Here is a 19,874-nt window from a genome sequence, read left to right as displayed (position 1 = left end):
CTGATAAGATAACTAATCAGACAACAAGGAACAGGTGGCAAGACACAACGGCAGGTTGGGAAAAAGACACTGGAAGCAGGGCAGGGCAAACGAACATGATCAAGGGCAGGTGTGAAGGTGACTGTAGTGCAAAGTATTTTATATTTCCAGGGATTGTTGCTAAAACCAAGCAGCTTATAAACATAAGAATGCAAACCGAGAAGACGTTTGCAAAGAAAAGAAATGCAAGCAAAGAGGCTTGGGAGTAATTTTAGTATTATAATATTGTTTTTTTTCATGGGCTTAAGTCTGCCACCTCACTGCCCACATTGGGGGGGTGTTGAAGTCTACCTATATGTTATAAGTCTACCTATGTTTTAAAGTGGTGTCATTTTTTATATGTATACATAATTGGTTTGGACAGGAACTTCTATAAGTTGTTTAATTGATTCACAATGGAAAATTGATACATTTAAAAAAAAAAAAAGTTTGACAGAGACAAGGATGTTCACAACCTCCGGTTGTTATATCCCAATTAGCAGAATGAGCTAACTATACTTATGACTACAGACTTATAAAGGAAAAGGTAAATACATTTATTGTTTCAGTGGAAAAACATTCATTACTGTTAGTACAAAAAGAAGAAAGGCATTGTTGATGATAAAAACATTAAAAAAAAAAAAAAAGAATGACTTGGTTGTCTGGAAGATCTCCTCCTCTCATCTTGCAACAGCTGGTGGATGATGGCAGCCGTTGCTGCTCCCGACATTGACTGTAGATAAAGATTTATTATGTAGTATATAAATATTTTTATACAGTCAATGATCCCGACAGATGCTGATCAGAAACCATGGTGATGAAAAGTTATGACAGTTGCTGTTTCCGCTGGAGAGAGTGAAGTTCGTCCCGTATTTATACCCTACACATTAAAGAAGGGAACTTCATTCAGCTGTGAGTGTGACTACAAACAGAGTGCACTTGGTGATGAACCACAACCATAACTGTGTCTGCAGTTTCACCTCTGACAAAGTACATCTACCATCACAGTAAAATCATAGAATACACAGTTCAACACCCATACTGTACATAGTGGGGCACAGGGTCAGCAGTGGCACCACACCTAAAGAAGTCATAAAAGCTATGAACTAACTAGTCTAAATTTCTCATTTACTGTCACAGAAAGTCTACTAAGCCACATTGAGCTTTGTTTTGGCCACTTGTATTTCAGTCAGTATAAAATTACAGTTCAGCTTGCTCTACAACATCACAAGTCTTGTGCCCTGCATGTGGGAATATGTCTTTTATTTTCTTCAGAGTTGTTTTTCTTGGAAGGGTCTCCATTCCAAGAAAAACAACTCTGTCTCTTTAGAATCAGTTTGCTTTCACTATTGTTCTGCAGCTTTATCTCAAAATCACACTTAACTCTCTGCACTTCATAGAGAAATAAGATTAAAAAAATAAACACGTTTCTCTCTTCTTGCACCTGACTTCTTATGCTGGTTCACTTACCTGCAGGTGTGTCTCCTGTGGAGGAAAAAATGACATTAGAAATGATTACTATATTATTGTATTAATACTTTGATAATCATTAATCCAGTGTAGAAGTATATTCAACAGATCAATTTTGCCTTTAAAAGAACATGATACACTCTTGACCTTATCTATGAGCTTTTATATGCTGTAACCACATTGTTCTGTTTTAAGTAAGATGTCTTTGTCGAGATGTCTCGCACCTTGTTTGTGTAGATGAAATAAGTGTCTGTTAGGAGCATAGACTGTAAAAATTATGGACGTAGTCACTATGACGTCACCCACTGGTTTGTGGACTGCCATTTTGAAGCCTCGAGTTTAGCGATTTGACCGTTGCCATCTTGGGTTTGACCATCACCATCTTTGATTTTTGGAGCCAGAAGTGACCATATTTGGACGAGAGGGTGGAGTTGACCCTAGAGCTAGCTGCTAACTTGGTTAGCACAGAGCATTTACAGTCTATGGTTAACTGTGATAATGCTAATGCCAATTTTCACTTTTGAAAAACAGGCCTAAAACCATTACAACAAAATGTACTTACTGGAAAAACTGAACATCCGACTCCTTAGAGGGTCTTTTATCACAACCAAACACTGAACAAGACTTTTTTAGGCGACCAAAATGTTACAATTAACCTTCATGAACTGAAAACACTGTGAAACAGCAGCAGCTATGCCTATACTCTGTGAATCTGGGGTTATGCATTGGTTACGTTACATAATCAACATTTTCGCCATGGTAGCGACTTCTCAACCAAAAGTTAGCCAAATCTTAAAGCATACACTGCTTTATCTCTATTTTACTTTAAATGTGGCCATAATTTACAAAATGAACATCATGATGTATTGAAGAAGATTTGAAACTAGCGATTGAACCATAAACTCATTAGCAAAGTGTTTACTGGGGTAATAAATTAAGTGAGAAGCAGGGTCATTTTCTCATAGACTTCCATACGATCAGACATCTGGCCATTAGAGAGAATGCAGGTTTAAGGCACTTCCGAATTGGCTTCACTTTTAAAACCAGGCACTACCATGGATGTATTATAAGAGCTGGATACCGAACCGAAAATGGTGCCCGTTCAGCTCAATAAGAATTGCTCGGCTGGCACCAAAAAAAGTTTCTAGCTTCCGGTTTTGCTTCCGCATTATACAGCAAAAGAATACTGTGTCCCTGGTATATAGTTGCCTTTCTCACTTAATTAGACAAGTTGATATTTCAGCTGCAATGACATTACTATCTGTTTTCATAACTAGAGGTTCCCTGCACGTTCATACTTACGTGAAAGGCACACAAAGATCGGACCACTTGAGTACGTGTCTGTCCTCCACTAATGTGGAGGAATGTAATCTGTTAACTGACAGAAACCTCGTCCAAACAACAGTGAGTACTGAAAAACAACTGGAACCTGACTATACCAGTTTCATATAGATATTTCTCCCTCTCAGGCAGTTACTGTATCACAGAGATAGCCCTGTGCAAAAATTGAATTTATCCAATTCAGCAGTTACTCTTGTAAAAAAACACTTCTGGTACATTTATTTGCAGTGGATCCACAGTACTGCCACATTTTGATATATACAATATTTTGCATATAGATAAATATTGGTAAAATATTGGTTTCATTTTATACTGTTCATAATTTATGAGTTTGATTCTAGGGTCCATATGTGACGGACTTCACCATATTTTGTGGTCTGCTGCGGTCACACTATGATCAAACCTTTTTGATAGATAGTATTTTTTTGCTCAACCTCTTTGGCAAAATCTAGTCAAGTCATTCAACTCAAGGATTCACAAACAGAAATATCTCTTTGTTTGAGGGTTGGGACTGAAATTAGAAACATATGGGTTCAGTGACAAGTCTCAGTTTCCTCTGCGGAAGTTTGAACAAAGCCTAATTGGCACACGACTAGAAAAGACATTTTTTACAGAATGAGGCAAAAGTATTTTTTGGATTCTCTGTGGGGGTGGTGATGACTGGTTGGACACATTTGTTCTCACATGGTGACAGTGGGTGGTCCGCTGGATGGAAACAGATTTTAAGTCTGTATCAGTTGTAAACATAGTGATTATGAAGTTTGATTATGTACAGAAGAATATAGAACCTTTGCTGAAAATCTTTTGAAATGTTCAATAAAAAAATGGGCTTGTTTTTACTGTGGTTCTATGATCACCCTTTTAAACTTCATTTTGTGTTTTCCTGTTAATCATATAACCCGATGTCAATAAAAATGCATCTATCATTCCATGATGTATATCAGCCCTTGACCTCCCACAACAACAGTGTCCCTGCTGCACAGTAGAGATTTCGACAGTAGTCTCCATTCACTCTCACACAAACAATCAAGAACAGAAAGACGAGACAAACAGAATTAACACCAACGTCTTAGAAGCAAAGTTAGAAGGTGCTAACACACAGATCTTACAGACCAGATGTTTGTCTGCTATTCAGGTTCATCTTTAAATGTTAATTCCAAACCTATTACAATTCATCACTGTGATTGTGAAGCAACAACAAATATATCGCCTGCAAGATTTAGAGACACCTGGTCCTGTTACTGAATAGGTCACATTCATCTTTTTGAATTCTGTTTTAATCCCAGCACGGTCACATGATCCAGCACCAGATAGGCTGGGGGTTAGTCGGGTTATAGCTTGAATGAAACACATTTTATGTTAGAATATGCTTTATATAAACATAATATTTACAGAAATATTTAAGATGCTAGAACTAAATTTTGAAAAAGGTCCATTCTGCAAGACAGGGCCTCAAAAATAGGTAGAAACCTGGGTGACATGGTAAAGAATGGCCCATTTCAGTTTATATTGTTCTTTATCACATGTTACCAAAAAAATTGCAATTAATAAAATGACTACAAAGTTGTTGCTGCCTAGTTGGTAATCATTGGTATTCATTATCATCAAGTTCCCTCCATATTCATTTAATTTCATTCTCACTTAGTGTTTGGTCATGAAGGTACTTGCACAAGGTTCAAGTCACACTAAACTTTTTAGGCCCCTTCACTTTCAAATGGACATCCCATTAGTTTTGTCCACTGTACTGTTTTAATGAGTCTCAAAATTTGAACCATCACCCTCTGACTGGAGTAGTGTAACTCTCTGCTACCAGGCCTCAAAAAATTCTACAGCTAATTCAAAACTGAGCAAATAGAATGAAGAAACAAGTTCCCTGGTGACAAAATCTTACTGACTACTTTCACAGCCCTGAGGGATCTTGTAAATGTTGTATGTTACACAACACACTTACACAATACTCCCTCACATCCTCAAATGCTTCTCTAGACACAAAGATGACTCTGAGTCTGACTTTTAAGTTCAAGCTCCTAGACTTTGGAATGACCTGCCTGAGTAGATTTAGGCAGCAAACTTTGTTCATTAAGTCGTGTTTGTTATGGTTTTATAAGGTGGACCCAAATGCAGACTCAGAGGAAGATGGAGATGATTAAAAGCTTTTATTGCCAGGATGTGGGGAATGGAGGTGTAAGGAGCAGTGGAGAAGCTGGCCAGGGCAGAGGCAGGGGCAGCCTTTATCATTAGGCAAGGTTTCAACTGTCTGGGGCTCCCAACTAAAGGGGCCTCAAACAGCTATAGATTTATTATGATGATTAGATATGACAAATACTGAATTATGTAACTATTCTAACTCATTGTACCCCAATATAACTTACAAAAGGCCCCCAAAGCACTTAATAAACTGTATACTTCTACTTCAGAGTAAAAAATTGTACCACCACATTTACCTGACAGATAAATGTTACTAGTTATGTTCAGATATAACAAATAATATATGATGCATTATTATTGATCAATCTATCCAACATTATATTAGAATTAAGAAGTCCACCTTGAATGCAAGTACATTTAAGTACATTGTGCGGATAATGCCTCTCTTTCACTCTTCACTTTTAAGTGAAAATTTGAATGCAGGACTTTTACAATATTTTTACCATGCAGTATTAATAGTTTTACTTTACTAACTTACTTACTGAAAAGTTTTGGTAGTTCTTCTACCATTGCTGATACAAACATTCCCATTTAGAGAGAGGGGGCCCCCGGGCAGAGGGCTGGAGAATGATGATGAATGAGGGGGAAATGGCGTGGGTTGGCTGGTGGTGGCAGGTGGTAATGGGTTGGACAGCAGGTAGGCAAGTAGGCAGGGTTGTAATCCAGGAGCACTAGAATAAGAGACAGCAATTAATTAAAGTCCAACACCTTGTAACCTTGTCTGAAACGTGTACTACCAGTGTGCCTGAAACAACAATCTGGCGACGAATGAGCAAAGAGGCGGAGTAGATGGGCCTTTTCCAAAATAGCCCCTACACCCTCTCCCGACCCACCTCCACTCCATTTACACGTTAATGTGGAGGGTCCACCATATTAAGTGCCAGCCCAAACCAACGTGCAACACCTATTGTGTTCGTCATGGGAGACGCTCCGTACAAATGTTAAGTTCCGTACGACCACCCATACAAACATTTACTCATAAACTGCTCAGACTTACATAGACATTTAATATTGCCACACAGATGTTAAAAAATGAAAGATTGAAACATTGCATTTAAGATAAAATATACCGTTCTCTGGTCTAGAAAACAGTGGACATGCTCATTTAATGGCAAAGTATTGTATATTTACAGGGATTGTTGCTAAAACCGCGCAGCTTCAACATAAGAATGCAAAACGAGAAGACATTTACAAAGAAAAGAAATGCAAACCAAGAGGCTTGGGAGTAATTTTAGTATTATAATATTAGTATTTATTTTTTTCCATGGGCTTAGACCTACTGTGGAGTGAATGTAATAAGTCATCTCATCTCACTGCCCACACTGGGGGATGTTGAAGTCTATGTTTTAAAGTAGTGTCATTTATATATATATATATATATATATATATATATATATATATGACAAGGGTGTTCACAACCTCTGGTTGTTATATCCCAATAAGTGGAATGAGCTAACTATACTTATGACTACAGACTTATAAAGGAAAAGGTAAACACATTCATTAATGTTTGTACACAAATGTAATTACCACAGATACATTCTATTAATGCACAACAGGCTTTCAATAATACTTGCAGTGTTACTGTGTATTGTATTGCCATTTGCTTGTGAAATTTGGCAAATGACAATATAACGCAGGATATTTGATGCACTTGTACAAAAGGATCACTATGCAAGGAGTGTACTGATGTGGTCTATACCTAAGAAATGCATTTTCTGTTTTTGATAATAAAAAGACTAAAAAAAAATGTCTTCGCCTTCTGGAAGATGTCCTCTCATCTTGCAACAGCTGGTGGATGATGGCAGCAGTTGCCACCTCAACCATTGACAGTAGATAAAGATTCATTTTAAGTACATAAATATTTATCTACAGTCAACGATCCCGACATATGCTGATCGGAAACTATGGTGAAAAAAAGTTATGGCAGTTGCTGTTTCTCTTGGAATGGAGACTGTACCCGATACACAGTGGTGGAAGAAGTACTCATCCTCTCAGGTCTGGAGGATGGGATGCACCCACGACGGGCAGAGCAGTGCTGTTACCGCCTCGAGTACATCAGGGCAATAGCTAGAGTGATGTTTCTCTCCATGCCACAAATAATCTCTTATCAAGGAAAAAAATTATCATTTTAGCAGGATGACATCTCTTTGGCATCCCATCTCACTTCAGAGAACAGAGCCTATCAGATAGAAAGTCACAAACACACACACACATTGGCCAAACAGGATGTTTCATTTTTGTGGTTTGCATTTCTGTGGGAAAATTAAAGTGTGTGGATTGATGAATATTAAATGGCATGTGAACCCAGAATGGCTAATTTGCACCAAGTTCAATGTCAAATGTAAATTAGAGAGCTAATGCTCCATTTGATGAATGACAGCAAACAACAAATTGTAATCTGCCTTGTCAATTAAGTCAGAAAAGTATTATATAAGTACAGTCAATTTAAGATTTAGAGCTTTACAGACTTGTAGTAATGGCTGCAGGGCATGAATTATGAATGGTAGACTTTAAAGCAGAGAGAGCTTTAATAGACACAAACATGATGTCAAATTACTGACAGTGAGAGCAGTATTGCGCAATGCCACACACACCACCAGTGGTTCAGACCAATCAGCGTCCTATGAGGATTCTTAGGAATCCAACTGCCTCACAAGATAAGATGGTGATAGACAGTGATAGAGAGTCCAATCACCTGCCAAGTATTTTTTGAAAGTGCCTGCCTTTTTCCAAACAGTTTCCAAGGATGACCTCTCAGACGGTTCTGTGTAACAAACCATCTGGTGCGTCAGGTTAAGCCCAGACAATGAACGGCCTGAATAACATCAACATCTACTGCATGAAAGGGCCACGAGGGGATGGTGGGGCCATGTTGGTGAGATGATGAAATGTGATGAAGGGTGGCCGGTTTCAATAAGACATCCATGAGTTTTAAGCTCCAAAGAAGAAAGAAGAAACCAACACACTGCACATGGGTTTATGATAATATGAAATAGAGATGTACTGCAGTTACATTTTATCCTCTATGTCAACAATAGAATTACATAATGCCTTGCAAATCCAAAAAAGACTAAATGTACTTCATTCTCAAGGTTTGATGTTCGTACTTGATCAACGGAAATCTTTGTTTCAACCAAAACTTGTGTGAGAACTGACTTCCTTGTGATCTGAGATAAGTTTGCAAAGTTTCAGTATAAATACTTGGAATGGCAGCCACGCAGCGATAAGACAGTTGTGTGTTGTTGAAATTAGAGACCTGTGATCCACTGAGGAACTTTAAAATTCAATTTGTTGATCATTTTAATATTTGTTCATTTTTAGTGTGTTTGTGTGTCTGTAAAATGGACGCTTTATGTGACTGAATTCTTTTTGTAATGTTGTATACACTCACTGTGCACTTTATTAGGAGCATGTGCAATCTAATGCAATCCAAAACAACAGCAAGCTTAATACCTCAATAATAAACATAAAGTAGAATCATCACCTTTCTGACAATGACCAAAGCTTCATAAAAGTAGAATTTACAGCAGAGCTGTTGTATTGGATTGCATTAGATAGCACAGGTGTTCCTAATAAAGTCTTCAGTGAGTGTATACAGTATGTCTGTTATTTTTCAGTCTCTTTTGTAAAGGAGATCTCAATCTTAATGAGACTTCTCAAATATATAAACATAACTACATCATTTCCCAGCAATGTGCACTTGCATATTTGATTTGCCAATGCAGTGTATTGTCAGATGAAGTAAGTAGTGCTGGTCAACTCTGAATTCTTTTCTTTTCTTATTTTATTTTATTATATTCCATAGCGATCTGTGTCAGAGCCCTATTGTGCTAATCCAGAGGTTGCAAATAAATGAATGATGAAGCTTCATTTCCTGATGCAGTGTTACTTCTATTAAAGGGAAGTGTTCCTCACTTGGTGTCAAAACTCCCCTGTAACACAAAACCGCAATTATATAACAACTTTACATTTTGTGAGCAAGCTACACCAATGATGCTCTAAACATTCAGAGTGAGAGTTCATTGTAGAGTTGTGGGGTGTGCAACTCATCCTGGTAAAATGATTAGTGCAATATTCGTTGGATTTGTGGTAAACATAAGCATGCATTAAGGGCCTTGGAGTGGTTTTGTATAGCCAGCTAATGAGAGTCATGTGCTTTTGTCTGTGTTAAATTCAGGCCTCAGTTTGTTAAAGCCACAACCTCTTTTACAATATCTCAACATGCCTTCACTCCTATGTCGTCTATTTACGTGTTTTCTTTGGCAAAAGATGTATACAGCTATGTAATTGCCTTATTAATCAGTTAAAAGTCACTTAGAGGGTGATAACCGAGACTGAGCAATACACAATACACCTGGTTATTATCTATGGATTAAGACAGTCACAAGCAAATCTTAAATACCAAGAAACCAGAAATACACCTACTAATTATCACCTGCTTGAGTACCTTTCCACTGTCTAAGAACAATATTTTTTATGCACATTCTTTGCTAATGTCTCTGGGGTTTCTGGGGAATCTGTGATAGGAGAGACAAATATGACAAAAAGAATGAAACCGCATTTGTAGAGTGTGAGAATATCCTGCAAACAACACTGTGCACTCTGTGAGTTATCTCAAAAAGGATAAGTGGCCAGGTGAAATAATTACAGGCAAGGGCTGGCTGTCTGTCTCCTCCTATATGAAAATGAGGAGGGAGTTAGAGGTCCAACTCATGCATATAAATACAGGCTCCAAGACAGCTAGAGGAACTGTATCTTTGCAGACCTCAGGAAAACACTCAGGTAAGTGCTATCAGATTACTGTAGTAACAGGAAGGTATTTGTGTTTACTGCTGGTAGATAGGCCCTCCACATGATGAAATGACTCCTTTCTCACCACTAGACTCTGCCTTGGCACCTGGCTGAGAATTTTTGACTTTTTTGATACTAGATAAAAATCTGTTGGATTGTGTTTTTGTTGATTCTTCTCAACTGTATTCTTACTTCATTTCAGCCTTCATCACCACAAACACAATGGCAGGTTAGTGCACTGTTTATCACACTCTAAGAACATAAATAATATATCATCATTATGGTGATTTGTATTATCATATGGCATGATTCATCCTGTCTATATCCACTATCTTTGAATATGCCAGCCTCAGTAATTGCACAGCATATTTCCTCTAAGCACTAAAAGCTCATCCATTCATAATGTCTTTTTTTCTACAGATGCAAGCTTTAAGCAGGAGTTCCTGGAAACCCACAACGCCTACAGGGCAAAGCACGGTGCGCAGCCGTTGACCTATAATAGTGAGCTGAACGCTGCAGCTCAGAAGTGGGCTGATCACCTGCTTCAAATCGGCTCCATGAAACACAGCAAGACGGAGGACAGCGAGATGAAGGACGGAGAGAACATCTTTAATATGTGGAGCTCTGCACCCCTTAAACTGACAGGTGGATGATACACACAACCTGACTCTTTTGCATCCTTTCATCAATTCATTCTTTTATTAAACCTCTGCCTAATCACATTCATTCCAAGTTGATTGCTGGTTGATTCATTTGTTCACCTGCTAGCCTTTCAAAATCACAGTGCTTTTTAAAGTGAGACTGTTTAACTTTTGCAAGAATAATATAAATATTCTCCTGTTAAAAATGAAAAGTTGAATTACTAAGCAATAAAACACACACCTTCGAATGTCAGCAAACTGGGGGGGTTTGCAGCTACAGCCTAACTTGTTCTGCTATAACCAGTAGCTTATGGTGGCAGCTCTGTTTAAGCTGTAGAAATCAAACTCCCAAGTACCACTTCAAATGTGCATTTTGTGTTCATAATTTGTTATTATGCTTTTTTTCTCTCTTTCATGTTTCAGGAAAAGAAGCTGTTGAGTCATGGTACAATGAGATCAAGGATTACAACTGGAGCAGGCCTGGATACAGTGGCAGTACTGGTAAAAACCCACCTGATGAGTTTCATATTCATACCATAAATAGAGATTAAAATATGTAATTGAAATATGTAAATGAGTAAAAATGTATCACTTCATATTTATCACTTTAAGAATAAGACATGAGAAAAAGAAAGTTAAGGTACAAATGTGTTGCTCTGCAGTAATTTGTTGGGGACAGGTTGATCAAAATCAAAGGTTTATGGTATTAACCTTAATTTTATGAATTACAAAAGTAGCCATACAACATTATGATAGCATGTTTTCCAGCAGATGTAAAACATAGGTACAACTCCAAAATGCCTTTGCATTTAAAGCAGAATTAGTAGAAAATGAGTCTTTGTTTGCAAGTTAGAATCACAGCAGCACACTCTGACAACACTGCACTGCTGTGTTTCTTCCTGCAGGTCATTTTACTCAGGTAGTGTGGAAAGAAAGCACTGAACTGGGTGTGGGCCTGGCCACTGATGGCAACAAAGTCTTTGTGGTTGGGCAGTACCGGCCAGCTGGTAACAAGAACATGCCGGGATACTTTGAGAAAAACGTCCTCCCACAAGGTAACATATTACCACAGTTTTACATATTTTACTGTCTGTACAGCAGAATAAATGCATGTTTCCAAAGGGAAACTATAAATGTATAAAATAAATGTATAGTTTAAAGAATACTTTTGTCAAATTAAGTACAATTTTAAATGCAGAGATGCAAAGATGTCTTTTTTATATTATTGTTATGGTTCACTTGAAGTTTTTGTACTGTTCACTGATACTAACCAGTATGAACTAACCAGCTTTGTATACATCTAAATTCATCCTCTGGGTTGCATACAGTGACTTTTCTCTCATGCAGTCGCTTTTCAGTCAGCTGACATATTGTTTTATTTTATTAATTGTATTTTATTTTTATCTGGTGCAGGTTTAAGAATATTCACATTTTTCCCGTGCTTCTCATGCTTTTAGCTGTAACATCTCACCTGTATTCACTGAAATTTTTCCAGCATAAAGGTTGTGCAATGTACAGCTGGAAGAGAGGCTGGTGGAGCAGACAACACCTCCAATGAGACAGCTGGAGTGAGCCCAAGAAAAATCTGCACGCTGCTGTAGAAGACCTGGACCATTCCTGCAACCATCAGACCCACATTACTAAATATTCCATGCTGTAAATAAGTTTGTTTTTTAAAGAACATCAAATAAAATACATTCTGTTTCTTAATTGTCCTGTTTCCGAATGATTTTAACTGAACTAAGGTGCAACATAAAGCTTGTACATCAATGTGGCATTGGTGTTTCTGTTTCTAAATATTTGAGAAGATCTCAAATTATGCACTACATTTTGTTTATATTTATGCACTAAAGTCCATAAATTCTGTTGAAAAATATAGTAGTTAAAGTTTATGAGCAATCAGTGTTGAGTTACGTTAACATTCACATTTTAATAGATCTACAGACAGATTAAAGGAAAGACCTGAAAACCCAAACTTTACTCATACATGTATGTCCATTTTATTCTTGTACTCCACTACAATTCAGATGAAGTATTTTACTTTTTACTCCACTACATTCATCTGATAACTTAAATTGCCAGTTACTTTTCAGTTTCAGATGAATAACACAAATGTGATCAACAAATAAATTGAGTTATAATTGTAGGTTAAGATAAAATTGATCCCCAGGAGGAAATTCACAGTAATTGAAATTAGTCCCACCTTTATAAAGTGCGATATTAAAGTGATGTACATATTCATGCATGAATAATTATAATCCAATAAAATAATAATCATTATTCTGAAATGGGCCATTCTGTATAATGAGTAGTTTTATTTGTGGTACTTTAAGTATATTTTGATGTTAATACTTTTGTACTTTTACTCAAGTCAAAGTTTAAGTGCACAACTTGTAATATTGCTGTTTTACTGAGATCTGATGTCTTCCAACACAGTCACCAGGGCCAGTATACAACAGTGCATGTATACAGTCACTCAAAGTCAAAAATTAGGTCCTAAACCTGTCAAAATACCTTTGTTCTTATTCTTAGAATTAACAGCAGTTAGTTTACAGTAACCAGCAGGGGCAGCAAATACACACTTTCCATATTTTCCATATTTTTTCAATGTATGATGATCAATCAAATGTTTACATGTTAGTGTGATTCCTCTTGATGTTCACAGTAACCGCATTTAAATGTACCCTAAAAAGTGCAATAATTACTATATAAATTGCTGAGCTGTGAAATACAAGAATTCAGCTGAGTTTGAAATACAAAGAATAATAAAACATAAAAATTACAAATTAAACAGGTAAATATATAAACTTCTCAGTATAAACTTTTCATGGTTTTCAGGTCAACCCTTGAGTTCTTAAACATGCATCTGATTGACATCTGTCTTTAAATGGTTACTATATCCTCCTTTAATCTTGTATGAATAATATCTCGTACAGCATACACTGATAATGTCAGCATAACTGTTGGGGAAATATCTTTCACAAGCGTCTTGCATGTTTCAGTATATTGAGGCATATGTTGGATACAATGAATAATGGGTAGTGTTAATATACGCATACGCATGAAGCTGTGATGCAGCTCTGATAACCTTTGGAGGCTTGCTATTGTCTGATTCAGAGGGAGGTATTGTGGGTAGACATAATTGTAATCCTTATTTAGCAGCACTTAATCAGCACTTAAAATCAACTTTGATCAGAATCAGTTTGGGTTTGGCACTGTGAGATTTTTTGACTCATAAGTCAAAGATTAAGACAATTCTTATAACACCATTTCTTTGAAGTTTTATTCATACCAGCCAAAGGTTGGTCAAATTTCTTTTGATTTAAAGCATTCTTCTTCAGACTACAAAATATTATTCATGAAGAATAATACATCATCTGCAACCAAATGTATAATTTAGAATACAGCTGTTTAATCTTAATATTTGCAGCTGCTGCTTTCTTGTGAGCTGTTATCCTATCTCACACATTTGCTGGGTTGTTACATCAATTTTTCATTCCTCAGGGGCTGCAAACAACAAGAATGAAGCTGGCACTGCTTTTCCTTATAATTACATTCCATTCACCTTCATCATCTGCACTTGACAACATGGTACAAAATACTCATTATAAGTTTGTTCTGATACTTACTCTATACCAGCAGCAAAATTCCCTGTGAAAATGGATAATTTCATACTTCAAGTACTGTAAACCATGTAATGTACTGCAGCATCTACATTACCATATTTCAGTGATATACTGTGTGTGTCCACATTAGCTGTCCATGTGAAAATAATTCCAAAAAGTACAGCCAGGTGGCAGCATAACACAACAGAATGTGCCTCCTCTACACGGTGCATTTTAAAACACAGAGCCTGCACAAAAACTGGCTATCTATGTGTTTGCACAGATTCACTACACAATTAGTTTTTATTCAGTGCTAATTTACCTTTGATGTCTATAATCTTGCAAGATTTGAAACTGCTTAATTAAAAAAAAAAAGTGGAAATAACATGAATTGCATAACTTGTATGGAGTAAAGTATGGTGCATAGTAAGGGACTACATTTCCCATCAAGCTTTTTTTTTTTTTTTAAAGTCACATGAAGATGATCCAAGCAGGTGTACAGTGTGGAGTGACCCAGAAGCTACTTCATTTGCATAAATTTAGTATTCAAAACCATGAAATACAATGTAGTACACAAAGTAAAGGAAACCAGACGATACACTTTTTCAGAATATGTTTGATTTCACATTATAGGAACAAATTATATATTTTATGTTATTAAGCTAAAACACTGTACTCATATTTGGAATCTGAAGGTTTGAAAGCTCTGACATATTACTTACATGCTCACAGTGCATACATGTAATGAACCTGTAGCCCATCATCACTGGAGATGCTGTGCTGGTAATCACACAGGGCAGTGTAGTGAATCAGCAATATGCAAAGCTCCCATGTATCCAAATTATACAGATAAGAATGAATGTATTCTATGTCTGCCTGTTTTGCCTGATGTTCACTGTCAGGGTATGAGGAACAGGGGGGCATGCTGGGAAAACCTACCCATCACCAAAAGGTCACAGGTTTGATTACAGCAACAGACACATGTTCTGGTAGGATTTAACTGAGGATCATCTCTAGGTATGATCATGCATTGAGTTATTCAACCTTGTCATTGGATGATCATGTCTGGCTATGATCATCAGTCATCATATTTGCGTGGCCCTTTATTTACTCTGTGTTTGGCTGGTGTACATAGAGCTCCCTCTAGTGGATAGCTTCTCAGAAAAAATGGCTTTCATTTAGCAGTTAGCTCCACCTCACTGACATCATTGTCATAAATCCAGACATGGAGGAAACCTGATTGCTTCGTACTTCCTGTATGGTTGATTCTTCCACACTGCAGTTATTTGTAGCTGAATAAAGCCAGAGTTTTTACAATGTGCACAGTATATAGATAGTTGTTAGTTATTGGATTTTGGATGCATGATCATTTCATCTGCACACACACTGAAGATTTTATTTCAGTGACATTGGTAAGATATAATAAGCTGTATACATGTGTAAAGGTAGTAAATATACTGTAAGTACTGTAATATTTTACTACGATGAGTCAATATTTGAGAAATGAAGCAACATCTACTGTTGCATTGTGTTTAAATTTGGTTTATTTATTAAATTTAAGTCATTTTAAATATATAGCACATTTCATTAGGCCTTATACTGAATGTGCTGTGCATTAAAATGAACACAGCAAAAGTAACATGTACAGAAGAATATAAGTAATAAAATACCAGTAAATGCAACAATAACAAAAGAAAAGAAGGGAGATACAATAGAAAAATATGTGAAAAACCAACCAAAACCCCCCAAGATACTGTCAAACCCCACAGAATATTTTTTTCAGTTTTTCATAACCAGCTTCAGATATGAATGCTCTCATTTTTGATTGAAAGTTGCCATAGTTCTGTTTCTGATTTGACTTTCAGAGTCACATCCACATCAGTGATTCCAAGCTTCCTGACTAGATCGCTGTATTTCAGAGACAGACTCAAAGTGTGAATACATTCTGCCTCTGATTTTCTTCTGTTTCTAATTGAGACCACATTTCCCATAAACCCTGTTGCTTCCTGATCCCTCCCCTTTGCTGGCATTTTAATGTGTTGGGGGAAGTGGTTTCTCAGTCAGCCTCCAGCTGCCAGGATCTCTGCAATGCAGCTCTGTGATCATTAGAGGCGGACAGTCTTTTTGCTGATCACATTTTGGTGATGGATATGATGTGATTTATAGATGCTAACATGCTACATGCAGCAAATTTAAGCTCATCCCTAAAACACTGTTAAATACAGTCAGTGAGAACCAGAGATGTAGACACAACAGTAGATTCTGAACTAGTCCCCCACCCCCCACCCCTGGTGCAACGCCCCAACATCATGACACTGGTGTATTTCCTGCAGTTAGGTCCACTTTTTGGCATCTATCTATCTATCTATCTAACCAGCCACCCGACCCACTGTCACGAGGAGAGCAGAGCAGGTGGACCCAAATGCAAAAGACAGCAGGCAGATGGGATCAAACGCAGAATATTTATTGAAAAAGTCAACAGAAGTTGAGACACAGGAACAAAGCAGACTAAGCAGAACAGATCAAACTATACTTAAATACAAACTGATAAGATAACTAATCAGACAACAAGGAACAGGTGGCAAGACACAACGGCAGGTTGGGATGAAGACACAGGAAGCAGGGCAGGGCAAACGAACATGATAAAGGGCAGGTGTGAAGGTGACTGTAGTACAAAGTATTTTATATTTCCAGGGATTGTTGCTAAAACCAAGCAGCTTATAAACATAAGAATGCAAATCGAGAAGACGTTTACAAAGAAAAGAAATGCAAGCAAAGAGGCTTGGGAGTAATTTTAGTATTATAATATTGTTTTTTTCATGGGCTTAAGTCTGCCACTTCACTGCCCACATTAGGGGGGTGTTGAAGTCTACCTATATGTAATAAGTCTACCTATGTTTTAAAGTGGTGTCATTTTTTATATGTATACATAATTGGTTTGGACAGGAACTTCTATAAGTCGTTTAATTTACAATGGAAAATTGATACATAAGTTTAACAGAGACAAGTTTAACCTCCGGTTGTTATATCCCAATTAGCAGAATGAGCTAACTATACTTATGACTACAGACTTATAACGGAAAAGGTAAACACATTTATTGTTTCAGTGGAAAAACATTAATTACTGTTTGTACAAAAAGAAGAAAGGCATTTTTGATGATAAAAAGATTAAAAAAAAAAAAAAAAAAGAATGACTTGGCCGTCTGGAAGATCTCCTCCTCTCATCTTGCAACAGCTGGTGGATGATGGCAGCCGTTGCTGCTCCCGACCATTGACTGTAGATAAAGAATTATTATGTAGTATATAAATATTTTTATACAGTCAATGATCCCGACTGAAAGGAAGGATGTGTGATGATATCGTTCAAAGGAAGAGCTGACGAAGTTCCTATTTTGTAGACGTTTATTAGACGATGGCCATCGGGTCCATTCCATGTACAAAGATGGTCTGGGCAATGTACCACTGTCGATGCACAGCTTATATAGGGTTACACATCTGTATCTTATCATATGAATAACATGTTTTCCAGGGGCACTACCTCAGTTGGGAGCCGTCCATCAAGTGATTGACAGCTATCTCACAACATATTATGTGTCACAACATACCCACATCTGGAACAGTTCCAAACTTAACCATGGATCCATTGTTTGTATCTAAAAGGCCCCCCAGAAGGGCTATGCCATATTACCCAAGGTGTCATGCAGACTAGGGAATGTTTCTGTCACACGTCCAACATTCAAAATCAGTGAAATAGATAGGGTCAGATAAAATCATACTAACACCGACAGATGCTGATCAGAAACCATGGTGATGAAAAGTTATGACAGTTGCTGTTTCCGCTGGAGAGAGTGAAGTTCATCCCGTATTTATACCCTACACATTAAAGAAGGGAACTTCATTCAGCTGTGAGTGTGACTACAAACAGAGTGCACTTGGTGATGAACCACAACCATAACTGTGTCTGCAGTTTCACCTCTGACAAAGTACATCTACCATCACAGTAAAATCATAGAATACACAGTTCAACACCCATACTGTACATAAAGGGGCACAGGGTCAGCAGTGGCACCACACCTAAAGAAGTCATAAAAGCTATGAACTAACTAGTCTAAATTTCTCATTTACTGTCACAGAAAGTTTACTAAGCCACATTGAGCTTTGTTTTGGCCACTTGTATTTCAGTCAGTATCAAATTACAGTTCAGCTTGCTCTACAACATCACAAGTCTTGTGCCCTGCATGTGGGAATATGTCTTTTATTTTCTTCAGAGTTGTTTTTCTTGGAAGGGTCTCCATTCCAAGAAAAACAACTCTGTCTCTTTAGAATCAGTTTGCTTTCACTATTGTTCTGCAGCTTTATCTCAAAATCACACTTAACTCTCTGCACTTCATAGAGAAATAAGATTAAAAAAATAGACACGTTTCTCTCTTCTTGCACCTGACTTCTTATGCTGGTTCACTTACCTGCAGGTGTGTCTCCTGTGGAGGAAAAAATGACATTAGAAATGATTACTATATTATTGTATTAATACTTTGATAATCATTAATCCAGTGTAGAAGTATACTCAACAGATCAATTTTGCCTTTAAAAGAACATGATACACTCTTGACATTATCAATGAGCTTTTATATGCTGTAACCACATTGTTCTGTTTTAAGTAAGATGTCTTTGTCGAGATGTCTCGCACCTTGTTTGTGTAGATGAAATAAGTATCTGTTAGGAGCGTAGACTGTAAAAATTATGGACGTAGTCACTATGACGTCACCCACTGGTTTGTGGACTGCCATTTTGAAGCCTCGAGTTCAGCGATTTGACCGTTGCCATCTTGGGTTTGACCATCACCATCTTTGATTTTTGGAGCCAGAAGTGACCATATTTGGACGAGAGGGTGGAGTTGACCCTAGAGCTAGCTGCTAACTTGGTTAGCACAGAGCATTTACAGTCTATGGTTAACTGTGATAATGCTAATGCCAATTTTCACTTTTGAAAAACAGGCCTAAAACCATTACAACAAAATGTACTTACTGGAAAAACTGAACATCCGACTCCTTAGAGGGTCTTTTATCACAACCAAACACTGAACAAGACTTTTTTAGGCGACCAAAATGTTACAATTAACCTTCATGAACGGAAAACACTGTGAAATAGCAGCAGGCTATGCCTATACTCTGTGAATCTGGGGTTATGCATTGGTTACGTTACATAATCAACATTTTCGCCATGGTAGCGACTTCTCAATCAAAAGTTAACCACATCCAAAAGCATACACTGCTTTATCTCTATTTTACTTTAAATGTGGCCATAATTTACAAAGTGAACATCATGATGTATTGAAAAAGACTTGAAACTAGCGATTGAACCATAAACTCATTGGCAAAGTGTTTACTGGGGTAATAAATTAAGTGAGAAGCAGGGTCATTTTCTCATAGACTTCCATATGATCAGACATCTGGCCATTAGAGAGAATGCAGGTTTAAGGCACTTCCGAATTGGCTTCACTTTTAAAACCAGGCACTACCATGGATGTATTATAAGAGCTGGATACCGAACCGAAAATGGTGCCCGTTCAGCTCAATAAGAATTGCTCGGCTGGCACCAAAAAAAGTTTCTAGCTTCCGGTTTTGCTTCCACATTGTACAGCAAAAGAATACTGTGTCCCTGGTATTTAGTTGCCTTTCTCACTTAATTAGACAAGTTGATATTTCAGCTGCAATGACATTACTATCTGTTTTCATAACTAGAGGTTCCCTGCACGTTCATACTTACGTGAAAGGCACACAAAGATCGGACCACTTGA

General features: G+C 37.3%; 1 protein-coding gene across 1 annotated transcript in view; it reads left to right on the top strand.

Annotated features, from left to right (window-relative positions):
* The first annotated feature begins 9,789 nt into the window (after positions 1-9,789).
* Positions 9,790-19,874, top strand: part of glipr2 (GLI pathogenesis-related 2) — a 35,504-nt gene continuing 25,419 nt past the window's right edge. The window contains exons 1-5 of the mRNA XM_042421248.1: positions 9,790-9,822; positions 10,034-10,060; positions 10,252-10,476; positions 10,896-10,973; positions 11,378-11,527. Of these exons, the coding sequence (XP_042277182.1) occupies positions 10,054-10,060; positions 10,252-10,476; positions 10,896-10,973; positions 11,378-11,527 (460 nt within the window). The 5' untranslated portion in view covers positions 9,790-9,822; positions 10,034-10,053. The remainder of the gene's footprint in view (positions 9,823-10,033; positions 10,061-10,251; positions 10,477-10,895; positions 10,974-11,377; positions 11,528-19,874) is intronic.

Source organism: Thunnus maccoyii, chromosome 9, assembly GCF_910596095.1.
Source record: "Thunnus maccoyii chromosome 9, fThuMac1.1, whole genome shotgun sequence".
NCBI classification, from domain to species: Eukaryota; Metazoa; Chordata; class Actinopteri; order Scombriformes; family Scombridae; genus Thunnus; species Thunnus maccoyii.
This window is presented reverse-complemented; position numbering and strand designations above follow the sequence as displayed.